This window comes from Telmatherina bonti, assembly GCF_933228915.1.
Source record: "Telmatherina bonti genome assembly, chromosome: 4".
In the NCBI taxonomy this organism is placed as follows: Eukaryota; Metazoa; Chordata; class Actinopteri; order Atheriniformes; family Telmatherinidae; genus Telmatherina; species Telmatherina bonti.
In genome coordinates, this window is record NC_136622.1 from 36,555,279 (window position 1) to 36,579,875 (window position 24,597).

The following is a 24,597-nucleotide window of genomic DNA, read 5'->3' on the forward strand; positions in this document are numbered from 1 at the left end:
AATCTTAATACATTTTAAAAATTCTTTTAACTCAACAAAACACGCCTAAAATCTCTGTATTTCTTTTTACATATATTTTATTTATGTGAGATATTATATATATATATATATATATATATATATATATATATATATATATATATATATATATATATATATTTATATATTTATATATATATAAATAAAAGAAATTAGAAATATCTAATTTCTTTTCATTTCATATATAATATTCATATATTTATTTCATATTATGAACATGTATATATATGTGTGTGTGTGTGTGTGTGTGTGGGTGTATATATATATATATATATATATATATATATATATATATATATATATATATATATACACCCACACACACACATAAAGTTGGTATGGTAAGGTGAATAAATACAAATAAAGAACTAAAAAGGAAAATAAAATTAGGAAAACATTTAAAAAAAAAAGAGAAAATAATATATTAATAATATTATTTCATAATATATATTATTTCATAATATATATGAAATAATATTCATATATTTATTTCATATTATGAACATGTATATATGTGTGTGTGTATATATATATATATATATATATATATATATATATATATATATATATATATATATATATATATATATATATATATATACACACACACACACACATAAAGTTGGTATGGTAAGGTGAATAAATACAAATAAAGAACTAAAAAGGAAAATAAAATTAGGAAAACATTTTAAAAAAAAAGAGAAAATAATATATTAATAATATTATTTCATAATATATATTATTTCATAATATATATGAAATAATATTCATATATTTATTTCATATTATGAACATGTATATATGTGTGTGTGTATATATATATATATATATATATATATATATATATATATATATATATATATATATATATACACACACACACACACATAAAGTTGGTATGGTAAGGTGAATAAATACAAATAAAGAACTAAAAAGGAAAATGAAATTAGGAAAACATTTAAAAAAAGAGAAAATAATATATTAATAATATTATTTCATAATATATATACGAAATAATATTCATATATTTATTTCATATTATGAACATGTATATATGTGTGTGTGTATATATATATATATATATATATATATATATATATATATATATATATATATACACACACACACACACATATATATAAATGTTGATAATATGAAATAAATATGATTATATATGAAATGAAAAGAAATTAGATATTTCTTTTAAACACGAAAAGAAAATCATGTGTAAGAAAATATAATGAACATAATTCCGTCGTGAATAATTTAAAAAAGAATTATAATTAAAAAAAAATTAGTGTTGATTACGTAATATTTTACATTATAATTGAATATTTGACATCAAATTAAACTTTGCATGAAAGCTATTTGAATAACTGCTATTTTAACAATCTTTTTCAAAGTTTTCTTGTAAAACAAATAAATAAATTAATAAATAAATAAATAATCATCCAGCATGAATGAGCCAGACCCGCGCATGCGCAGTGCCTGCCGTGTCCGCCAGGGCGGTGATCTCTCTCCCTCGCTGTTTCTGGGTGTCTCTCTACCACTCTCTCTCTCTCTCTCTCTCTCTCTCTCTCTCTCTCTATGGGAAAAACCCAAGCAGGAGGAGAGCAGCAGAAGGGGGGAGGAGGAGGAGGACTCCTTCTTCTTCCGACACAGCGGCGGAGGCAGGCTGGTTGAAAAAATAAGAAATTAGAGGAAAAAGGCAGGAAAGACGGCGCGGAGCGACAGAAGAAGAAAAACGGATGTGTCTGAGAAAACGCAGCGGGTTCCGACCTCCAGACCCGATCCATGCCAAGATTGTAAGTATGAGACCCGGTCTGCTGCAGAACCGGACCGGGGGGGTGCGGGGGGGGGGTGTCTCCTTCATTCCTCTCCTCCCCTCTCCTCTCTCTTCTCTCTTCTTCTCCTCCTGAAAGCATGAAGCACCTTCCTCACCCCGTCCAGGTCTGTCCTCCTCTTCCTCCTCTTCCTCACGTCCTGTGCGTCACTTTGCCTCCGTCACACCCTGGAAGTTAGTTTCCGCTTTAAAGGGCAAGGTGACGTCACCTTACCTGTTGCCCAGGTCGTCCAGGAATGGTCACGTGTTTCCCACCCGGTATGAAGAAGAAGAAGAAATCTCTTCCTTTCAGTTGATAAAACCGGGAGAAAGGAGGATTCATGGATCCTGTAAACGTTGGCGCTTCGTGGACTGTCCAGGTGTCCCACAGGTCTTCATCCCACAGGCTGGAGGTGTCCCAACAGTTCTGGAGACCCCCCCAAGGGCCCATTTATGATCGCTTTATCAGACGTTGGCAAGCATCACTGCTCACATACTGGCTGTTAGGGTCTCAACTGGGTCCAGTTTCCCCTGAACTGTTTTGGGACCGGTAAAGGTTCAGTTTGTCCACAGTGTGCATGGTGATCTCACCTGCCAGGGCGAGATTTTACAGGAAACACGGCTTGTGCTAGGTATCCGTTAGCGTTGTTTCAGGGTTTTCCGCCTGCTGTGGAGGATTTGCTTTGACTTTTTTAAGCTTTCTCTGTCGTTTCTTTGTAAAACTCTGCGTTTCGTTGCTGTCCGCCAACAAAGTTGACACAAACTGGTCATGTGACTCCCTACGTCACGTCCGGGGACACAGAGATGCTTAAAAAAGACTTTCCATTTTGCAACAACAGCTGCATTTCCATTACATTTTTTCGCAAAATAAAAGTTATATTTGTAAGTTTTGACAAACAACAATTGTGATTTGCAGCTGTTTTCATTGAACTGTGTTTTGCGCGTTAGCTTCAATTCTTGTAAAATCTCGTCAACCGTACGAGCTTTTACGAATGTTACAGCTGATGCGAGGTAGCAACATAGTATTATTTGGGGTTTTCTACTCTCTGCAGAGAATTTTTACAGCTTTTCGAAGCTTTTCTCACTTATTTTCATTTCTAAAATTCTGAAATTTGCTTTGTTTGTTCCACACCGCGCCATCTTTATCAGAAAGGAACTGGTCACATGACCACTTCCGTCCCGTCCGGAGACACGTAAATGCAAGAAAAGTGTTTCCATTACACTTTTTGATATATTTCTCTATCAAAACGTCTGTAAAACCACCTCATGGGAGCGCAGAAACCTTTTAGTGATATTTGAGACTTTTTTCAAAACGTGGATGTTTCCATTTGCGTTTTTTTATTGCGATATTTAGTTTATGCACAATTCTAGGTGTGATGGAAACGCAGCTGTACCTCTACATGGACACATCTGGAAATCCACCTCCGTAAAAACATTTTAGCCATATTTGAAAGACTTTTTTAAACGTAGGTGTTTCCATCAGCGGTTCTTATTGCAAACAACGCAGCATGGGGGGAGGGGAAGCTTTTATATGCTTTGTTGCAGTTTGTTGACGTGATAGAAGTGTCTCTGTGGTTTCCACGGCTGGTTGTTGCCGCTGCGGCATGATTCTTGTCTTTGACTATTTGGTTTACTGACATTCTCGCCAACAAACGACACACGCTTGTGCTCCGTGGCGTCACTCAGTTATGTCGCTCCTGAGCACTTGTTTTTGGGGAGTGTCATCAAACACAAGCTGTGTTTTTTTAAGTTCTTACAGAGATCTGAGTCCTCAGGTGATGTTGAGACGCTGAGTTTTACCAAACACACCAGTCTACAGCCAGTCGGCCAGTTCTGGCTTCTCACGCAGATGGAAGTCGCTGATATTTTGTGTGTTTTTGGAAGTTAACCTACTGAACATCTTCCAGAATCGTTGCACATGGCAACACAACTGTCCACTGCGCATTTTGCAAGTTTTACAGATGGATTCAGCTTCCAGGTGATGGACTTCACCTTTGGCTTTTTGTTCAACGAGCAAAAGAAAACTCGCGTAGATGAACTTTGAGGCTTTGTGTGCCTGACTGTATGTAATTTAGGAACAATGAGCTGATTAATCACTGCTGTAAAAGCTGACAGGTTTCTGACATTTGTGGGATGAAAAGTGGAAGTGAACCATTGTTAAAGGCCTTCTAAGATCTGAGGATGCATGATCCTGAGCAGAGGAATAAAAACCCAAACTCTGGCAGGGTTAGTGCCTTTCAGAGAGATCTGAGCTGATACTCACCTGACACCTCTTCACCTGCTTCTTAACACACATCCCATCAGCCAATCACATGGCAGGGACTCGTCATATCACGTGGATATGGTGGAGAGGACTTGATGGCAACAGACCTGAACATCAGGATGAGGCAGAAATGGGATTTAACTCTTTAAAGCCCGACTCATAAACAAATGGGGAGAAAATTCAGACTTTTTCAGATCTGAAATCTTTTTTAACCCTGAACAAAATGCAAAAAATAATCCAAATATTTTTGAATATTTACCATTTTTAATGTGTGTGTTATGTTAATGTTATTGTAGTGCATTACTGTGTCCACCAGGGGGCAGAAGACTCGTATCAGATTGGATTCAAATGGGTTTTCAGCCAAGTTTTTACCATGAAATGATGCAAAAGCTCTCAGAAAAGCTGGGACGTCAACAAATATGCGTTATTGAGTTAAGTGTCTCTATGATGCACATTTCAGTCTAATTTATTTTAATATGCAAGTCCAGAAGAAATAATGAGAAATAATCCAGCATTTTTCACAAACCCCTTCATTCATTTTTTTATTGATCCTCTCCGATCTGCCTCTGCCAGAAACATACAAACAGAGAAAGCTCCGCCCTATGTCCCGCGGGCTGCGTCTGATTGGTCAGCTGCTGAAAGTAGTTATACTGAGCAGTGAAGGTGGGCGTGGCTTTCTTCCCATGAACGTGCAGAGAAGATGACCAATCACTGAGTCCCTCCCTCGGGACGTCATTAAAATTTTGAAATTGAAAAAACTCTCTAAAACCAATCGTTTCCATGGAAACCGAACGTAGAGAGTACTAGAAAACTCAAACATGTTTTTAGGTCATAAAAAACGACACCGCTTACATGTCGTGAGTATTTAACACTATAACGCTGTAGAAAGCTCAGAAAACTAGAAAGAGCCGCTTTAAGTAACTCTGAATGTGCTGTGGTTGTTGGTCGGGAGAAAAACAAGGTTAGAGAACCAAAAAATAGACAGGAAGTCAAATAACTACTGGTTCCAACCAAGGTATGCACCTTTTTGGCATTATTCCACTCGCGAAGGTCAGAAAGCCTGTCTATACGTCTATAGAAACCTCGTCTTTAGCAGGAAAGTGAGAACAATGCAGAGTTGTTGCATGTTTGTTCCAGTCGAACAGGAGAGAAGTCACGTCAGTGGAGATGAAGCTTTCATCAGTTTCCCATGAAGAAACACCGGCGATCTGCTGGGTTTTATGAACCAGCGAGACCATTAACAACACTGTTGGTCTCAGAAACACGTCAGACCAGCAGGAAAATGGCCGTTATGCCAGTATGGGATTAAATCAGACGCTTTTCTTTCTGTACAACTCCGACTTTGGATGTTTTCTACCACGTGAGCGCAACACGACAAACCAGTAATTTCCCCCGTCCACATCAGAGGAACAGAAACGGATCTCTAGTCTGTCGATATGAGAAAAAGCTTGATGAGCTGCAGGTCTCTGACGTCCCCGCTGAGGCCTGTTTGACGGCTCCATCCAAAGCCGTGAAGGTGAGGTCGGCTGACTTAGCCATTCAATGAGAAAATACAGCGCTAATAAACTCTTCTGGCCGCATTTGGCAGTTCCGAGCATGCGCAAGTTACGTGTGCATGAATTCTAAAAGGGCCTGTTGACAGACTTACCGACCCCAGTATGAACTGTTAGTATTTCTACTGGGATTCACAGAGTTCTGGTTTGGTTCCTCTCTTCAAGCATCGCCTCTGTTTTGGCCTTTAAGAGGAAGAAACACAAAATAAAGAAAGGAATGTGTCTGTACCTAGAAGTGTGTCCTAGGTACAGACACACAAGGTCCTTTCCTAGTGTGTCCCTAGGAAAGCAGTGTGGCCAAGAAAAACCCCTGTAAGAGAAACGAGATGCGTTATGGGCATCGCAGGGAGGCTGGTGGGTGTAAGACCAGTTTTCATCCATCTCAGGGTCCCAAACGTAAGACTTAAACACGTGTCAGACGGTGACTTTGACAAGATGAGGCTTATTTTTATTTCCTTCTTCTGTATGCCATGTTGGTACACACTTCCTCTTCCTGTATCTTTCTTCATTGTCTGTTGCCTACATCCTCTTTTTCAAGTTACCCATCATCTGTTTCTTCCTTTTTCTCTTTCTCACCATTTCTCTCTTCTTTCTTTCTCTACTTGTCCTCAGTAAATTCAGTCTGCCAGTTAACGTGTCGTTTGCACAGGTTAGTGTTGCTGCTTTACCTTCAGAGGTTAGAAGATAAAAGAAGTTTTAAAGCAGCGCAGTTGTCTGTAAAACACCGTTAGATTGATCCGATGAGCTGAAATGATGTAAAACTAAACGGCTATAAACATGAAGTAACACGGTGAGGGTGCAACAGAAAGCATCATTCTTCACCTCAATTAAAAAAATAAATGTACTTTAAATACTTCAGTTAATTATACGTAAAACAAACCTGGTCACCTAATGAGCCAAACATTTTGCATCACTTCATGGTGAAAAGGTGGCAGAATGAGATCTGGGTGAGATGATGTATAAATGCTGCGTTATAACCATAGACTGAAGATAGAGATGGGAGGAGCCTCCGTGACGTTACTCAAAGGTTTCTGAAGAGCTGAATTGAACGGTTCCTACCATCCCCATCTTGGCAGGGGCATGCGATTCGTCTCGCCCAGAAAATATAAAGATGGGCAAAGAGGTGGAGCTGAGAGGGGCCTGTGAGCGTCATGGTGGATGATTGACATGGAGCTAACTCCGAGCTTTCTGTAGCTAAGAGCTAACCGAGCTAACAGGAGCTAACCAGCTAACGGAGGTAAGCGGGCTAAAGCTAAGTCACGTTGTTAACCGGCTAAAAACCGCGGTTTTACGTTCTTCCGACTTCAAGTGGGAGATCGGGTACCTGTCAATCTAAATGACATGCCCCTAAATATGCCGAACTTCGAGATTAAATTACTTTTAAACGGGTGAGTTAGAAAAAAATTCACTCCCCCCACAGTTGTCATGAAGATAAACCTGACCTATTAAACCTAAAATGGGCTTTTTGAACCAGACTATAAACAGTTTTATTTCTGCTGTGAAGTTGGTCTTTTTAACATGGGAGTCTATGGAGATTTGCTCTGTTTTGCAGCCCCTAGTGGATCGAGGGGGAACTGCAGTTTTATGAACTTCCGCATAGGCTTCACTTTTAACCGCCGGAGGTTGCCGCTTGGTTATAACCAGGAACACGTCATTTACAGCATATTCAACAGCCTGTAAAATACATTACTTGTTGCATTCACTTGCACTCAGACATCTGAGGTTTATCTAGGTTAAGTTCAGGTAAGGTAAACTACATGTTCTTCTACACACACAAGGCAAGTTGTAGTTTAAAGGGTGTTTTGGACCATTTTTCCTTTATTTTTTGCTTTAAACACTTACATGCTAGCACCTAGCTAAACATTTTGCTGCACTGCAACCCAGCTACTCTTTGATAATAATATTTATCTGTCTTTAATTATTAATTTATGTGGTCCTGTGGTGCAAAACGGCAACGAAAGCCTATCAGGATGGTGCAGGGATTTGAAGAAGGATTGAATAATTCTCACTCATTGCAAGTAGTTTAGCTTGAAATGTTTAATTAACAAATACAATTTAATGCATTTAAACTCTGACTACTGAATTTTGGCAGACTTTTTTTTTAACTGAGACACCCACTAATGATGGTTGATTCCATAGTCATCTTGCATCCTGTCTCCTCTCTGAGCTCCCTCTAGACAGTAAAAGTCAAGATCGACTCTCTTGCTTTGCTCCCCTTCTTTTCTTTTCCTGCTTCCACCAGTGACGTCCTCTTGGGTACATGTGCAGAATCTGCTACAGTGCGCGTTACAAATGCCTGCGGTGTTGATATTCAGTTGCGAGCATCTTGCACAGAGCTGTAAATAGAAGTGCTAATGTAAGATGATGTGCTGGTTTGGTGGGCTACGACATCAGCAGAAATGTACATAATGAATGTCAACGTATTCTATAAACAAGTCAAAGTTTTAAATTCAGAGGGTTTTGTTTTGCTATTTTAAATCCCATTAAAAATAATTCCTAAATTCAATGAAAGTCCATTGTCAGGGATTTCCTTTGTTTAAATGTCCATAAAACATATTTAATTTGCTCTCTGCTACAACTTAGAAAACATAACAAATTTAATCCTGCTACATGTCACATCCAGTTTCCTATATTTCCTTACTTCCAAAAGCAAAAACCTCTAGTAGTCCTTCCAGATGTGGCCTTCATCATCACCATCGCTCTCAACAATCATACTCACATGCTAAAATGGTGCTATTGTCCCAGTTTTTAAAAACAAATAATTCTGTTCTTTTGTCCGAACTGAAGCACATTTTAAGCTGTAAATCTCTGCTTATGGAGTCTGGTTTGACAACCTTTTCTATTTTCCCTTAAGTGACTTCTTAGCATCATTAGCTTTCCTTATTGAAACTAATTGGCATGATGAGCAACAACCTTGCTACTAATCTCTGTCTCATGGTTTCAATGTGGAATTCAAGCTGCTCACTTGAGGGGGATTTCAAAGGAAAATGATCAGCAGAGGTGGATGTCGGAAAGGAGGCTGTTATAAAAAGAAATGCCATTTTTTAAAATCACATTTTAAAATTAAAATAAGTAATTTAAAAACTATTTGCTCAGCCTAGTTTTATTTTTAGCATGTGATCATTTGCATTCTGTTTACCATCAATGTTCCTATAGAGGCTGATATCTGAGCCAGTTTTTTGTTCAGTTTTGCTTCAGACATTTGGGTTTTAGGTTTAGATTTAGCTGCTGTTGCTTGCTCACAGTGATGATGTGCTGGTATCTCTGTAATCAGGGGTATTTTATCCACTTGAACAGCAGCTCAGGAGGTCAGGGATTAATTAAACTAATGCTGAAAACACTGAATTTGAAAATGACATTGAGAAGTCCTTTTTTTTTCACCATGACTGATTGTTGCTGAATCAGATGCAGAAACGAACAAACCGTCCAGGATTGGAGGAAGCGATGACAAAACCTTTGCTCTTTCATTTATTTATTTTTTACTGCGCCTGGACATGAGGGACTGTCCTGCTGCATGGCAGGATGACCCCATGGGTCATCTAGCCAAGCAGGTAATTTGGTCTGAAGTAAATCTTTTAGTAAAATATATTTCCATCTCATGTTACCAGATGATCTCTGTAATTTCTTTTGGAGATTTGAAATTTTTCATGTTTTTCTCATTGGTTTTGGTTGGCATTTTCCATTTTCTTGTACCAAATCAAGCCCACTGCAGAAGCGCGGCGGCACACGAGCATGTTGGAGCCGTCTCTGTCTCTGTGAAACTATAAGCAGAGTAAAGAAAATGTTTTTAAAGCATTCACACCCGAACTGCCCTGTTTTTAAATTAATCCTGTTTTTTTTCCATGGATGGAACAGTTTGTTTGGAGCAGTGTTTCACACACACATTCACACAAACGTCTTGTTTCTGTCCCATATGTACATAAATGACCATGTTCTATTCTATTCTACAGTCATTTAGCAGACGCTTTTATCCAAAGCGACTTACATACACGCTAATACCACGATAGGCACATTAGGGGGCAACTTGGGGTTCAGTGTCTTGCCACTTCAGCACACATAGTCAGGGGAAGCCTGGAATCGAACTTCCCACTTACAAGCCAACTGCTCTTCCTCCTGCGCTACAGCTACAATGTCCATTTCAAACGTTGTCATACGTCTCCTTCCTCACCCTTCCATGCATCTTTTAGGCTGCCATGGTTGTCAAGTCAGTTCATCCACTAGAGGGCAGTGCTGAGTTCAGAGTTCACTTCCATGTTTTCACCTGGTTTGTAGCAGTAACAAATAGTTGTTTACAATTGTCCAAAACTAGCAAAAGAAGTATAAGTAGGATTTCTTTTCTATTTCCTTCAACTTGTGCATCGTCTTCCTTTTCCTCCTCTTCTTCTCTGGTTTGTTCCTAAGTCTCGTTGTCAGCAACGCGGCCCCTAGTGGCATCCAGTGGCATCGCTCCATTTTCTGTATCAAGTGATGGATCACTAAGCTTTTGAAAACAGACCAAGTAATGCGTGTAAACAACGGAGGAGACCAATGAATCTGACCGACCGTCTGCGTATCCGTCTTCTGTTTTGAGCATAAATGGACCTTAGGAGGCGAACTCTAGTCTGCATGAGGAAAACGGAGTTCTCAGCTCACTTGCAAGTAAATCCTGATGTGGTTGTTTGCATGGAAAAAACCCGGGACTGCATAGATTAATTCTGCTCAAATTGGTCCGGGCCAATCACTGAGCCTTATTTTCTTCTTCTTTATTGGTCAGCAGTTGTTTCAGGCGATAGCCCCACCCAGTGAGCAGTAGTTGTAACTGCATGACATTGTCCAGACCAGGTGTCCAGACTTGTGGCTCGTGAAGCAGCCGCTGGCTTTCTGAAAATACTATCTAAACAAGTCATAATGATTCTCAACGCTGCAGTTCTCTCCACAAACAAGAGCTGCAGGCTGCTTGCAGAAACTTTGCTGTCCTAACGGCCCTAACTGACCCTGTCAGAGTTGCCAGCTTTGACTGATTTCAGCTTCACCGAAATCCGCCAAAGAGCTGCTCCGTCGGTAGCTCCGTACATATATTGAAAAAGAAACGCCCACATTCTGGAGGCATTATTGTATTTTTACCATATACTGTTGCATAAGAATGCTATTACTCTGTGCAATATTTATGTGCAATGTTACTGATTTGGCATCGCAGCAGGATACGTAGTGTGGGAAAGCTTTTTCTGGGGGGTGGCGGCTCTTCTCTTGTGTTTGTATATTGAGTGTGGCTCTTGTTGAGTTAACAGTGAGGATCACTGGTCCAGGTGATTTGATCTGCTTGAATGAAGAGCAGTCAAACCAAAGAAAGTTGCAACAGTACTCTGCATTCCCTGCCCAATCAAACCGGTTTCCCTAAACCAAGGGACCACCAGGGGTGTTCAGCTCTGGTCCTTAAGGGCCACAATCCTGCAGGTTTTCCATGTATGCCTGTTCCAAACCACCTGACTCAAATGAATCGGTCATTGTGCAGAGCTTCATTGACTGTTGGATCCATTTAATGGTGGCCAGGTGTGTTGGAGCAGACACACATCCTACAGGACAGCGGCCCTCAAAGACCAACTTTGGACACCTCTAATCAACACTCTTCTGGTCTAATTTTTTTTCTGGTCTGGTCACGTTGATGCTTGAACCAAACCAGGATGCGCTACAGTTTTTTTTCTGGTTGGATTGTCTTATCACCATGGAAACCAGCCGAATTGTCACCTTTGAAGTAACCATGATGATGTGAAAGCAATAAATTTTATCCCTAAATGTGGTTATTTTCTAATCGAATGTCCCACGTTTAGATATTAGCTTAAAATTGAACAATTTAAAAAAGATAAAGAAGATCATGTTAAAAATGTGAAACTTTTCCAGAATATTGTGACTTATTGACTCTTTATAGCTGCTGAAGAACTGTTTGGATAGAAAAGTTGATCAATTGTCAAAACACTCACCGTGGTCTCTTTCTTTTCTCTCTTTGTGTGTGTGTGTGTGTGTGTGTGTGTTGCGTGTGTGTGCCCACCTTCTTGTCCTCTCATTGGGAATCGGGCGTGTTTCATGGTTGCTCCTGTGTTTGCTTTCCGTGTGTGGAAACGTCGGCTTCTGCGTCTGTGACTGCATGTCGTTGTGCAATCGTCACACTTATTCGTGTACAACTCATATGTTTGCTGATGGAATGGCACCGTGTGTCCTGGTGTTTGGCAAATTTGCGTGCGTGCATGATTGCACACACATTTGTGCATTCCTCTGTGTGTGTTCACACGTGTGCTGGATGTATGTACATGTGTATTTATAAAGGAGAGGTCCAGAGAAGGGGGGATGACATGCATGTGTCCGGCCTGCTAACACCGCTGACGACTGGCGCTCTAACAGACTGCCCACCATCGCGACATGGCGGATGTGCTGGTAAACCACATGCACCTCTTCCTCTGTCCTCTTCTTTCTGACATTTTCTCACATTTCTTCTTTTAATGTCTTTACACCTCACTGAACTGGTGTTTTACTTCACAGCAAATGGAACTTTATTTACAAAAACCGTTGACATGAGGGTTAAAATGAAAAAGATGTGCAATAAAAGGGTTAAAGAAACCATTAAAACAGATTCAGACACGTCACCAAAAACCACCTAAACCGTCTTGGAATGTCTCAGAGCTGCGGATCCAGCGATCCATCGGACAGCGACCGGTCTGACAGGAAAGTTGGTGATAATTAGATTTTGCACATTTATGTAATTAGCAGGATTTTGTGCTTTCTCTTCTGGACGTGCAGCAAGTAATGATAATTCCAAAGTGAAATAAGGACAAGCATCTAGAATAACTGAAATTCATTAGAAGTGATCCATGACATGAAGAAAGCAAAACATGGAAGCAAACTGGCATGAAGATGCACCGATTCAGTGATCAACAGGTCAGCAGGACCAATAGTCATAACTTTTCAGACGTTCTTAAGGTTTAACTTGTTAACTGCGTTTGGTTTTTCTCTTTATTTTTTATTTTACTGGTTTATTTATTTTTATCTTAACCTCACATTTTTCATTTTTCATGACATACCGCAATTAAAACACTGGACCCAAAATCTGACAAAATAAAAATTGGTTTAATATTTTTATAACTTTAAATGAAAATATGAATAACTGATTATAAAAACACTGGAATGTGGACTCTGCGCCGGTCTGTCGGGGTGAAGAAGGAGCTGAGCCTGAATCCAGAAGCGAAGCTCTGGATTTACCAGTCGATCTACGTTCCTACCCTCACCTATGGTCATGACCGAAAGAAGGAGATCTCGTATACAGGCGGCTGAAATGAGTTTCCTCCGCAGGGTGGCCGGGCTCTCCCTTAGAGATAGGGTGAGGAGCTCGGTCATCCGGGAGGAGATCAGAGTAGAGCCGCTGCTCCTCCGCATCGAGAGGAACCAGTTGAGGTGGCTCGGGCATCTGGTCAGGATGCCTCCTGGACCTCCCTGGTGAGGTGTTCCAGGCACGTCCCTCTGAGAGAAGACCCCGGGGAAGACCCAGGACACGCTGGAGGGATTATATCTCTCGGCTGGCCTGGGAACGCCTCGGGATCCCCCCCGCAGAGGTGACAAAACAAGCTATGCTCGTAAATAAAATTTCATTCATTCATTCATTCATCTTCCGAACCGCTTATTCCAATTCAGGGTCGCGGGGAAGCTGGAGCCTATCCCAGCTGGCTTTGGGCGACAGGCAGGGTACACCCTGGACAGCTTGCCAGTCCATCGCAGGGCTAAATAAAATTTGTTTCAATTTAAATATTCTAAATCCTAAACATTAATACCAAACATATTGATGGAATAAAGACAGCACAGTACTGTATTCAGCCATAACCAGCTATTCATCGGTATTATGGAAATAAATGGTCTGACCCAGACTGACTGACTGGCGACAGGACACAAGGCGTGTAAACTTTACAAAACCAGATAAAGTGAACTTTTGACCTTGTTTGCTTTCTCTGTAAACCAACCTGAGATGACTTACGTTGTGAATTGGAGCTAAATAAATAAACTGAATCGAATCGAAGTGAACTCTGAACAGGGCTTAAAGCAGCTCTTTACAAAGGGGGCTTTATTTGTAGACGTCTTGGTTGCATTTGAAACACGAAGATCAGATCTGTGACGCCAACCGGAAATAACACATCTTAGTACTGTATTGATAGTAGAATTGATTTCATGCTTGTGTTGTTCTCACTCGTATGTAGGTCGCATTGTATAAAAGCGTCTGCTAAATGCCTGTGGAAAGAATAGAATAGTAAATAATTAGATGTTCATGTCAGAGGAAAACACTGAAGACTTTACAACTATCCACCACCAGCACGTCAAGTTTAAAGGACACACATCCAGAAGAAAACTGTTATTTTCTCTGCTTGAAAGCATCTGTGTTCCTGAAATGACCACCAAATGAAAAATGTCAGATGTATCTGCAGTTTAATTCATTCATTCATCTTATGGTATTTATGTAGGTTAAGGGATTAATAAGGGATGCACGATATTGGATCTTTGGCCGATAATTGATACAGATAACAATGTTCTGTCCCCAGATTTAACTGCACAGATTATGTAGTAACATTTTTTGTCATGTTAACATGTTTGCAATTGCTAACATAAACAAAAGCTGGAAATAACATAAGAGTCATAACACATTCATTCATTGATCATCCTAACTGCTTAGTCTGATGAAGGGTCGCTGGGAAGCTGGAGCCTATCCCAGCAGCCTTTGGGCGAAAGGCAGGGTACACCCTGGACAGCTTGCCATCCATCACAGAGGAGTCATAACATTACACACAAATAATTCAGCTTGCATTATGCAGAATAGGTCAACCTGCACCATGACGATTGTTTTTAAACAAAAAACGTTAAGATCTGTGTATCCTGTTTCACGTAGACATGGATGATGTTCTCCCTGCACCTGTTATTTAACGGTTAGATTTATCTGTAGAACGGTCGATATCAATATTTAATTCTGAAGCTGATATCAGCCAATACAGACATCATGTTGATGATATTGTGCAGCTCAATAATTCTTGTAAACTCTGAAAGAACTTACTAGGGCTGTAAGAAAATATTGAAATATTGCAATAATTTGTGTGACAGTGTTATATCGATATATATATCTAAAGCACCGTATCAATTTAATAGAACAACCGATCTTTTCTGATGAGGCGGATTTTCATTTTTTTAATTAAAGATCAGTGTTTTTATTTGTCCTGCAGTGAAATGTAGACCATCTGTTCTTTTTCAGTAAATTGGTGTTGAGCATGCAACAACATTCAGTGTTTGTTACGAGGAAAGAAAATTCACAATATATTGTCTTGCTCATAGTATCCCGATATATCGCAATATATCGTATTGTGATACATATCGTGTTGCCAGATTCTTGTCAATACACACCCTTAGTGTGTACCAGCTGCTACCTTTCCTCTCCATGTTTAATAAGCTCGTTGGCCACGTGTGGGTTTAGTTAATGAAGTTTAGTTAGGCCACGCCCCCTTTCCCGTTGCCGCACTCTGCATGCTGCGTTCATGTGCAGAGCAGATGTCGGACTGGAGAGTATCCCACCACTGCTGCACTTCTAGAGGTGACAATGCAAGTACAATTTAGAGATTTTGAACTTGAGATATGTTGAGAATTAAATCATTTCACAACAGCCTGTTTACATGTCTCAACATGAAAGCAACCTGGCTCGTCTTCAGACGGTGCAAAACTCAGCAACGAGGCTTCTGACTGGAACCAGCAGGAGAACCCACATCACCCTCATATTAAAGTCTCTTCACTGGCTTCCTGTTGAATATTGTATTTGTTTTAAAATCCTGGTCCTTACTTTCCGAGCCCCACATGGACAGGAACCTAGTTACATAGAGGACTTAGGTAAGCCCTACAGTCCGGCTCGAAGTCCAAGGTCGACCAGGAAACACCTGTTGATGGTCCCATGAACCCGTTTTAAAACCCGGGGAGACCGTCCTTTTAAAACTGTCGCTCCCGTCTCTGGAATGAGCTTCCCCAGGATCTGCGCTCTCTGGATTCAGTAGATGCTTTTAAAAACCTTTTAATAACACATTTGTTCAGGCATTTTAGCTCCAAAAGACTCAACTGCATTTTTATACTTTTTCTTTTTCCAAACAGTGCAGGTTTTCTACGTTTTTATTGTTGTGAAGCACTTTGTGATCTTGTGTTTATGAAGAGTGCTATATAAATAAAGTTTATCTTAACTTATCTTATCTTATATTAAAGGTGTGGCATGAAAAATACAGCCACCAAAGCTGAGTGTTGGAGAAACACAGCATCTCCATCCTCCCCAAAGCAGAGTCTCCCAGGATGAGATTTAATGACGCTTTACGTAACTTTCTGACCCTAAAAACTCTGAGTCCTGGACTTGTTCAATGAGACAGTGGGTGCGTTTTTGTCACACTTAGTGTGGCGCAAAAACTAAATATCAAAATAAAAAAACACATTTCCAAAAAGTCTGAAATATTGCTAAAAAGATGTTATGCTCTCATGAGGTGGTTTTTCAGACGTTTTGATGTGTAATGGAACCTCTTTTTATGCATTTCCGTGTCACCGGATGTGACGTCGGGGGGTGTGACCAGTTCATTTCCGGTAAAGATGGCGCGTTGTGGAACAACAGCAACTTTCAGGGTTTTAGAAATAAAAATTTAGGGGGGGGGGGGGGGTGAGTTTTGAAAAGCTGTAGGAAATTCTCCTCTGCAAGTAAAAAATCCCAAAATTACGCTACGTGGCTACTTTGCATAAACCGCTATTCTTGTAAAATCTCGCCAGCCGGATGAGATTTTATGAGAACTGAGGCTTCTGCACTAAACATTGTTCAATAAAAACACCTGCAAATTAAAAAGGTACCTCGTAGAAAATTTGAGAAATAATTGCTTTTATTTTGGAAACGCAGCTGCAGCCTGACTCGCCTGCATCGTGGATCCTGCCTGCAGAAACCTTTGTTGATATGTAGGAACATGGACGGGCCCGACCCCGTTTCCAGATAAAAACACAGAAACACTGATGTGGTGCAACGTTGCTTTGGAAAGCCAGATGTTTGGTGGTAAAGTGGGTGAAATGAGAAGCACGCCCGTCACTCGTGTTGCTGTCTGACAGAGTTTTGCAGAGACTGTAAAAGCCTGGTTTTGTTAAGAAACATTGACAAGTCTAGACCGGACTCGTCTCCGTGTGAGTCCAGGTTCACAGCAACTTGGAGTGCTACTTTTTAGGATTTCTGTTCATGCCATCCCGACTTGAATCGGCCTGTGCTCTCATGATTTGTAGGGATAGGCGTGTGTGCAGTGCTGCGTTTGTGTGGACAGAGTCTGATTCATCATGTTTCATAAAGAAACCAAGAAGCCCTTTGTGTCACAATACCTCTGACGGTTTCCTGCCTTGCTGCCTTCTTCTCTCTCCATCTTTTCCTGTTGCTTTGGACCGCCTCGCGCCTCTTCCTCCTTCACCAGCGAGACGGCATGTCAATCGGCGGGATCACTGTAGCTGTTAGCGACCCGTTTGTTCTCGCACTCACTCATCCTCTGTTCATCCACAACTGAATCGTCTCTGGTGAGATCTGCTGCTCAGTGGTTTCTGTGTGCTTCCAGTTTAATGTGCCAGTTATTTAAGGCTTTTTTACCCTCTTCATAACTTAGCTGTGTGTTTTTAGTCTTGATTCGCTGAAGTGTCCTACAGCACAAATGCTGCTCCGTTCCACAGAGTTACAGAATGTAAAATCATCCCTGCAGTGAGTGTTTGAGATGCTTGAGACGAGGCTGTTTTCTCAGAGTTGCAGCTTCCATCCTTCGTCTGCTTGCTCATGTTTACTATTCATTTGGACCTCTATCAGATATCTTGGCAACAACTTTTGCATGAAAAGCAGCTGTTGCACTTAATGTGCTCATAATCACATTTCTGATAATGCAGCCCATCTCTGCACCAGTTTAGTCATGTATAATGTGTTTAATTAGAGAAAAGTGTGTGAAATCTGCATGAAAGGTACTTTTGGGAAAATGAACCAACTTGTCTGACTTTGCCAGATGTTCATGATTTGCTCATATGTGCACAAATACTTGCAGCTTAATTTGTGTGTGTTTATACGGTGTGAACATGGACAGGCTTGTCCTTATAAGGAGCGCGGATGAATTTGGAGGCTGATATGGTTTGTCAGCGCAGCTCTCTGGTGAAAAACCTTGAATCTGTCACTTCAGGGTGCTGTGAGGCTGGATTTATAGCCTCACTTACTGCGTGTCTGTTTTGGTGTGCGGCTGCTGTAAACTAAAAGTGTGGAAGCGAGGAGAGTGTGTGACATTCTCAGGGAACGAGTGAGTGAAGTAAGTATGTGCACTTCATGGTTCCTGAGAAAACACTTCAACAGAGTCCAACATGTCAGGACAGAAACTCCTAAAGTTTCTTTCCTGCATGGATCGGGGTTTTGACTCACTCTGCGAAGCCACGTTAGTGTAAAACCGCTTTAACAGTTGTAGCTTCACACAGTAATTTAACCCTTAAAACGCTGTGAGATCACCAGCGCCCCATGATTTATCGCTTATGTTGTCATTAATTTGTCAGGAACAGCCATGTATGATGGATAGCTTACCTTCAATGCAATATGGTGAATCCACAATGATCCATTAATCACATTTTCATCATAAAGAAAGATCATTATCATGGCTATGTTGCTAAGAGACCTCAGAAATGATGATGAAGACACTTCCTGTCAGACTTTCCACCAATCAGAGAGCTTAAACTGACGGTAACGTCCAATCAGGAGCAGCCAAAGATCAACAAGTGATGAGAAAAGGAGGAACATAATGATCCTCTATGGCTGGAATAAAGCCAAGAAGACGTTTGGGATGCAGCTGAGGTGGAGGTGCTGCAGTGAGGATAGCAGGTAGATAGTAGCAGGAAGACGTGTGGAAACATGGAAACTGTGTGTGCTGTGTGTTTGTTGCACGTGAATGATGTGCAGATGAGAAAAGGCTTGGTGACTGCTGAGCTATGTTTGTTATTTCTACAAACTTCTGGTTGCTCTTTATGCTGCTTTATCTGTTCATACATTAATTTTACATCATTTTAGCCTCAGAATCTGACAGCTGAGGCTGAAAACGTCACGTCTCCATGGAAACGTCATGTCTCAATGGAAACGTCACCATCGAAACATCATGTCTCCATGGAAACATCACGTCTGCATGGAAACACCATGTTTGCACAAAAACATCACGTCTCCATGGAAACGTAACGTCTGCATGCTGACTGTATTTTTACCTTTAAAAATGTCTCGGAGTTTTAAGGGTTAACGTGAAGATAAAGACATCTGACAGCAACGGAACAGGTTGGGCGCATCTAAATGTGCATTTTTCCACAGAATTACCTGTTCGGCATGCCGAATTAGCGTCAAATGCTGCAGGGCTTCAACCGACTTGATGAGATAATGTTCCCTCTGTGTTGAGCTCCACATCGCTTTAAATTAATCCTGCTGATTTGTTTCCTTTTAACCAGTAAATCCTGAAATTCTCAGCCTTCTTTGCCATAAATATTGGATTTTATTATCATGTCAAGATGTTAAGGAGCTATTTTAACTGCTGTTAAACGAATTGTAATGTTATTAACCAAACTGCATATACATATATATTTAACCATTACCAAGCACTAATAAATATATAAATGTTACACGTTAACTTAGAACCCTTATAGTTAGTTAAATACTGAATGCGGGATGACGCAACAGAAGGCTAACAGGAAGGATGGTTCTGTGAACAAAAACTAGAACTTAGAAGAAGAATGACGGCTGGGAATCATGACGGAAACTCCAACAGAAGACATGATGAAACCATGATGTAGACGTGTGGGAAAACATGGCGGGAATGTGATCAGAACATGACGTAACTTAACCCAGCAATGAACCGGCGATAAGTAAATGAAACCAGGAAGCAAAAAGGTAGCGGTGGAGTGAATGAGCCAGTCGAACCAGGTCAACTGGTGACAGGAAGCGGAAGTCAAACCGAGTAGCACAAAATTAACCAGGATCTCTCTCTCTCTCTCTCTCGCTCTCTCTCTCTATACATATATGTATGTGTATATATATATATATATATATATATATATATATATATATATATATATATATATATATATATATATATATATATACATCCACATTAGCAGTTTTTACCTGTAGTTATAGAAGAAAACACTTTTGTAATATTGTAAAATTGTAATACGTCTTGTATTTACTCACCTTGAGAAAGTTGAATTTCTTTATACACACACCTCGATCATGATGAATTATAAATGTTTGGTTTATATAAGACATTTATGTTTGGTTTTAGCCTTCATGGCTAACAGAAATGTTTTGCACAATACAAAACCTATATTGTTAAATGAGTTAAATTAAACACACAGTTTAAATATTTATGGTCATTTATCGAAAGAAAAGTTTTAAATTTTCAGATTATTTAATTCACATTAACTCAATTACATTGATTATTGGTTCTGAATATCAGTTTTGATTAGTTTTCGATTAATTGTTCAGCCTGAACTCACGCACACATACTACTATAAAACCATGAACTGTAAATAAAAAGGTGGGCAAAGCCTCTATGACGTCAGAAATCGTGAGTTTCTAAAGAGCTGAATTAAAGCTTGGTGGGTGGTTCCTACCGTCGCCATCTTGCCAGCATCTTGCGTGTCCTCACTCCGTGAAGTTACAACATTAGGCAAAGAGGTGGAGCTGAGAGGGGATTGATGTCTGTCAAACTCCCACTTCCCTGTAGCAAAGAGCTAACTGAGTTAACCTGGTGATAACAAAGCTAACCAGCTAACAGGCGTAGCTCAGGTGTGCTGTTAGCTAGCCAAATACCGCAGTTGTTCTACATTCAGTCTTTTTTGTCGATCGGATACTTGTCAATCAAAAGGACACGCCCCCAATTACACAGAATTTAATAATTAAATAACATCCAAGTGGAAGAGGTATAAAAAAAATTGGTTCCTATCAAGATTTTCCTTCCCGATTCTGTTCCTGATGGAGGTTTTCCTTCCTGGTCCTGGTGCTGATGGAGGTTTTCCTTTCTGGTTTTGTTTCCGATGGAGGTTTTCCTTCCTGGTCCTGGTGCTGATGGAGGTTTTGCTTCCTGGATCTGGTCCTGGTGGAGGTTTTCCTTCCTGGTTTTGGTTCTGATGGAATTTTTCCTTCCTGGTTTTGATTCTGATGGAAGTTTTCCTTCCTGGTTTTGATTCTGATGGAAGTTTTCCTTCCTGGTTTTGATACTGATGGAGGTTTTCCTTCCTGGTCCTGGTGCTGATGGAGGTTTCCCCTCCTCATTCTGGTTCTGATGGAGGTTTTCCTTCCTTCCTGGTCCGGATGGAGGTTTTCCATCCTGGTTCTTGTCCTGATGGAGGTTTTCCTTCCTGGCTTTGGTTCTGATGGAGGTTTTCCTTCCTGGTTCTGGTTCTGATGGAGGTTTTCCTTCCTGGTTTTGGTTCTGATGGAGGCTTTCCTTCCTGGTCCTGGTCCTGTTGGAGGTTTTCCCTTCTGGTTCAGGTTCTGATGGAGGTTTTGCTTCCTGATTCTAGTTCCGGTCCAGATGAGATCATTAATGAGTGTACATTATAAATGACAAAGTTATAATGGAAATTCATGAGTACTAATGGAAAAAAAGAGATAAAAATAAAAATAACAATCTGTCATTTCACTCCTGCTCATTTAAAATGTGATTTGTGAAAAAAGGGGATTAAAATGTATTGACAAATACATGTGAATACATGAATGTGATGAAAAAGTATTTGAACAACAGCACTGGCTGAATAGAGTATTATCAATATAATCATCAGATGATATTGGTATTAATAATATTTCCATAAATGTTTGCAGATGACTTGCTGCTCTCAGTTGGACGAGAAAAAAGTGAAGAACCAACAACCAGCAGAAACACGATCACGCTGGTGTGAATGTGGCTCACTATTCATGTTTATGCTCATAAATGTTTTTCTGTTTTATAGATTTAGGTGAGATCAGACGCACAATACAGCTGTTATAAATTTAGCATCTAATGCAAACAAGTTCCTTAGATCACACACAAAACACACGTGCACATTTATATCTCACCAGTAATAACCTTCGTACTTATCTCCCCGTCTCTCTGAGCTTTTGGAGGCACAGATGGACTCAAATATCACGCCAATAAAGAAATATTAAATCTAAATACACCGACACACTGCTGGGCTTGTGTGTACGGAATGTCCCTTTACCAACACACACATCATACACAGCTGCAGCTGCCAGTGGGGCTTAAGTAATTAGGCGCTCATTTAAAGTATTAATCTGAGAGATTACTGTTCCATAATCTCACCAGCTGATATCAAACAGCCGTCTCGGTGTGGCGGCATGGAGACGTACGCTAAGTCAAACGCGCTTCTCTTAGAGGACGCGGATGATGACATGAATTCATACATTCAGGATTTACTTCTGGGTTTGGAGCATGTTTTTTTATGGGAAAACAATGCCGACAATCCACGGTGATGATGTTGGCGGGCAGCAGAAATGGATATTGCAAGGTTTTTTCACGTCTCAGTTTAGCTTCAAACCACGTAAAGATGGTTCCCCAGACAAGGTCTGTGATGGATGGTCTATAATGGACGGTCTGTTAGGACGATCTGTAATGGACGGCCTGTGATGGACGGTCTACAATGGACGATCTATAATGGACGGTCTTTAATGGACGATCTATAATGGACGGCCTGTGATGGACGGTCTGTGATGGACGGTCTATAATGGACGGTCTGTGATGGACGGTCTGTGATGGACGGTCTATAATGGACGGTCTGTAATGGACGGTCTGTAATGGACGGCCTGTGATGAACGGTCTATAATGGACGGTCTGTAATGGATGGTCTATAATGGACGGCCTGTGATGGACGGCCTGTGATGGACGGTCTATAATGGATGGTCTATAATGGACGGTCTGTGATGGACGGTCTATAATGGTCGGTCTGTGATGGACGGTCTATAATGGACGGTCTGTGATGGACGTTCTATAATGAACGGTCTGTGATGGACGGTCTGTGATGGACGGTCTATAATGTACGGTCTGTAATGGACGGTCTATAATGGACGGTCTGTAATAGACGGTCTATAATGGACGGTCTGTGATGGACGGTCTGTAATGGACGGTCTGTGATGGACGGCCTGTGATGGACGGTCTGTGATGGAGGCCTGTGATGGACTGTCTATAATGGACGGCCTGTAATGGACGGTCTGTGATGGACGGTCTATAATGGACGGCCTGTGATGGACGGTCTGTGATAAACGGCCTGTGATGGACGGTCTGTGATGGACAGTCTATAATGGACGGTCTGTGATGGATGGCCTGTGATGGACGGTTTATAATGGACGGTCTATAATGGACGATCTATAATGGACAGTCTGTGATGGACGGCCTGTGATGGACGGCCTGTGATGGACGTTTTATAATGGACGGTCTATAATGGACGGTCTATAATGGACGGTCTTTGATGGACGGCCTGTGATGGACGGTCTGTGATGGACGGCCTGTGATGGACGGTCTATAATGGACGGTCTGTGATGGACGGCTTGTGATGGACGGTCTGTGATGGACGGCCTGTGGTGGACGGTCTGTGATGGACGGCCTGTGATGGACGGTCTGTGATGGACGGCCTGTGATGGACGGCCTGTGATGGACGGTCTGTGAAGGAGGCCTGTGATGGACGGTCTGTATTGGACGGCCTGTGATGGACGGCCTGTGATGGACGTTTTATAATGGACGGTCTATAATGGACGGTCTATAATGGACGATCTTTGATGGACGGCCTGTGATGGACAGCCTGTGATGGAAGGCCTGTGATGGACGGTCTATAATGGACGGTCTGTGATGGACGGCTTGTGGTGGACGGTCTGTGATGGACGGTCTGTGATGGACGGCCTGTGATGGACGGCCTGTGATGGACGGCCTGTGATGTACGGCCTGTGATGGAAGGCCTGTGATGGACGATCTATAATGGACGGTCTATAATGGACGGTCCGTGATGGAAGGCCTGTGATGGACGGCCTGTGGTGGACAGTCTGTGATGGACGGTGTATAATGGACGGCCTGTGGTGGACGGTCTGTGATGGACGATCTGTGATGTGATGAACGGTCTGTGATGTACGGCCTGTGATGGAAGGCCTGTGATGGACGATCTATAATGGACGGTCTATAATGGACGGTCCGTGATGGAAGGCCTGTGATGGACGGCCTGTGGTGGACGGTCTGTGATGGACAGCCTGTGATGGATGGCCTGTGATGGACGGTTTATAATGGACGGTCTATAATGGACGATCTATAATGGACAGTCTGTGATGGACGGCCTGTGATGGATGGCCTGTGATGGACGTTTTATAATGGACGGTCTATAATGGACGGTCTATAATGGACGGTCTTTGATGGACGGCCTGTGATGGACGGTCTGTGATGGACGGCCTGTGATGGACGGTCTATAATGGACGGTCTGTGATGGACGGCTTGTGATGGACGGTCTGTGATGGACGGCCTGTGGTGGACGGTCTGTGATGGACGGCCTGTGATGGACGGTCTGTGATGGACGGCCTGTGATGGACGGCCTGTGATGGACGGTCTGTGAAGGAGGCCTGTGATGGACGGTCTGTATTGGACGGCCTGTAATGGACGGTCTGTGATGGACAGTCTATAATGGACGGTCTGTGATGGACGGCCTGTGATGGACGTTTTATAATGGACGGTCTATAATGGACGGTCTATAATGGACGATCTTTGATGGACGGCCTGTGATGGACAGCCTGTGATGGAAGGCCTGTGATGGACGGTCTATAATGGACGGTCTGTGATGGACGGCTTGTGGTGGACGGTCTGTGATGGACGGTCTGTGATGGACGGCCTGTGATGGAC

At 41.4% G+C, this 24,597-nt stretch overlaps 1 protein-coding gene across 3 annotated transcripts in view; it reads left to right on the forward strand.

Moving 5' to 3' along the window:
- Window positions 1-1,720: 1,720 nt before the first annotated feature.
- Window positions 1,721-24,597, forward strand: part of rgs19 (regulator of G protein signaling 19) — a 44,859-nt gene continuing 21,982 nt past the window's right edge. For 2 of the 3 annotated variants that reach the window (XM_079239384.1, XM_079239385.1), the window contains exons 1-2: window positions 1,747-1,844; window positions 17,146-17,245. Coding sequence is in view for 1 of the 3 variants with exons in the window: in XM_079239383.1 (XP_079095509.1) it covers window positions 1,788-1,844 (57 nt within the window). In the remaining 2 variants the exon portion in view is untranslated. Of the gene's footprint in view, window positions 1,845-17,145; window positions 17,246-24,597 lie in introns of all 3 variants that reach the window. The other variant, XM_079239383.1, reaches the window with a different exon arrangement.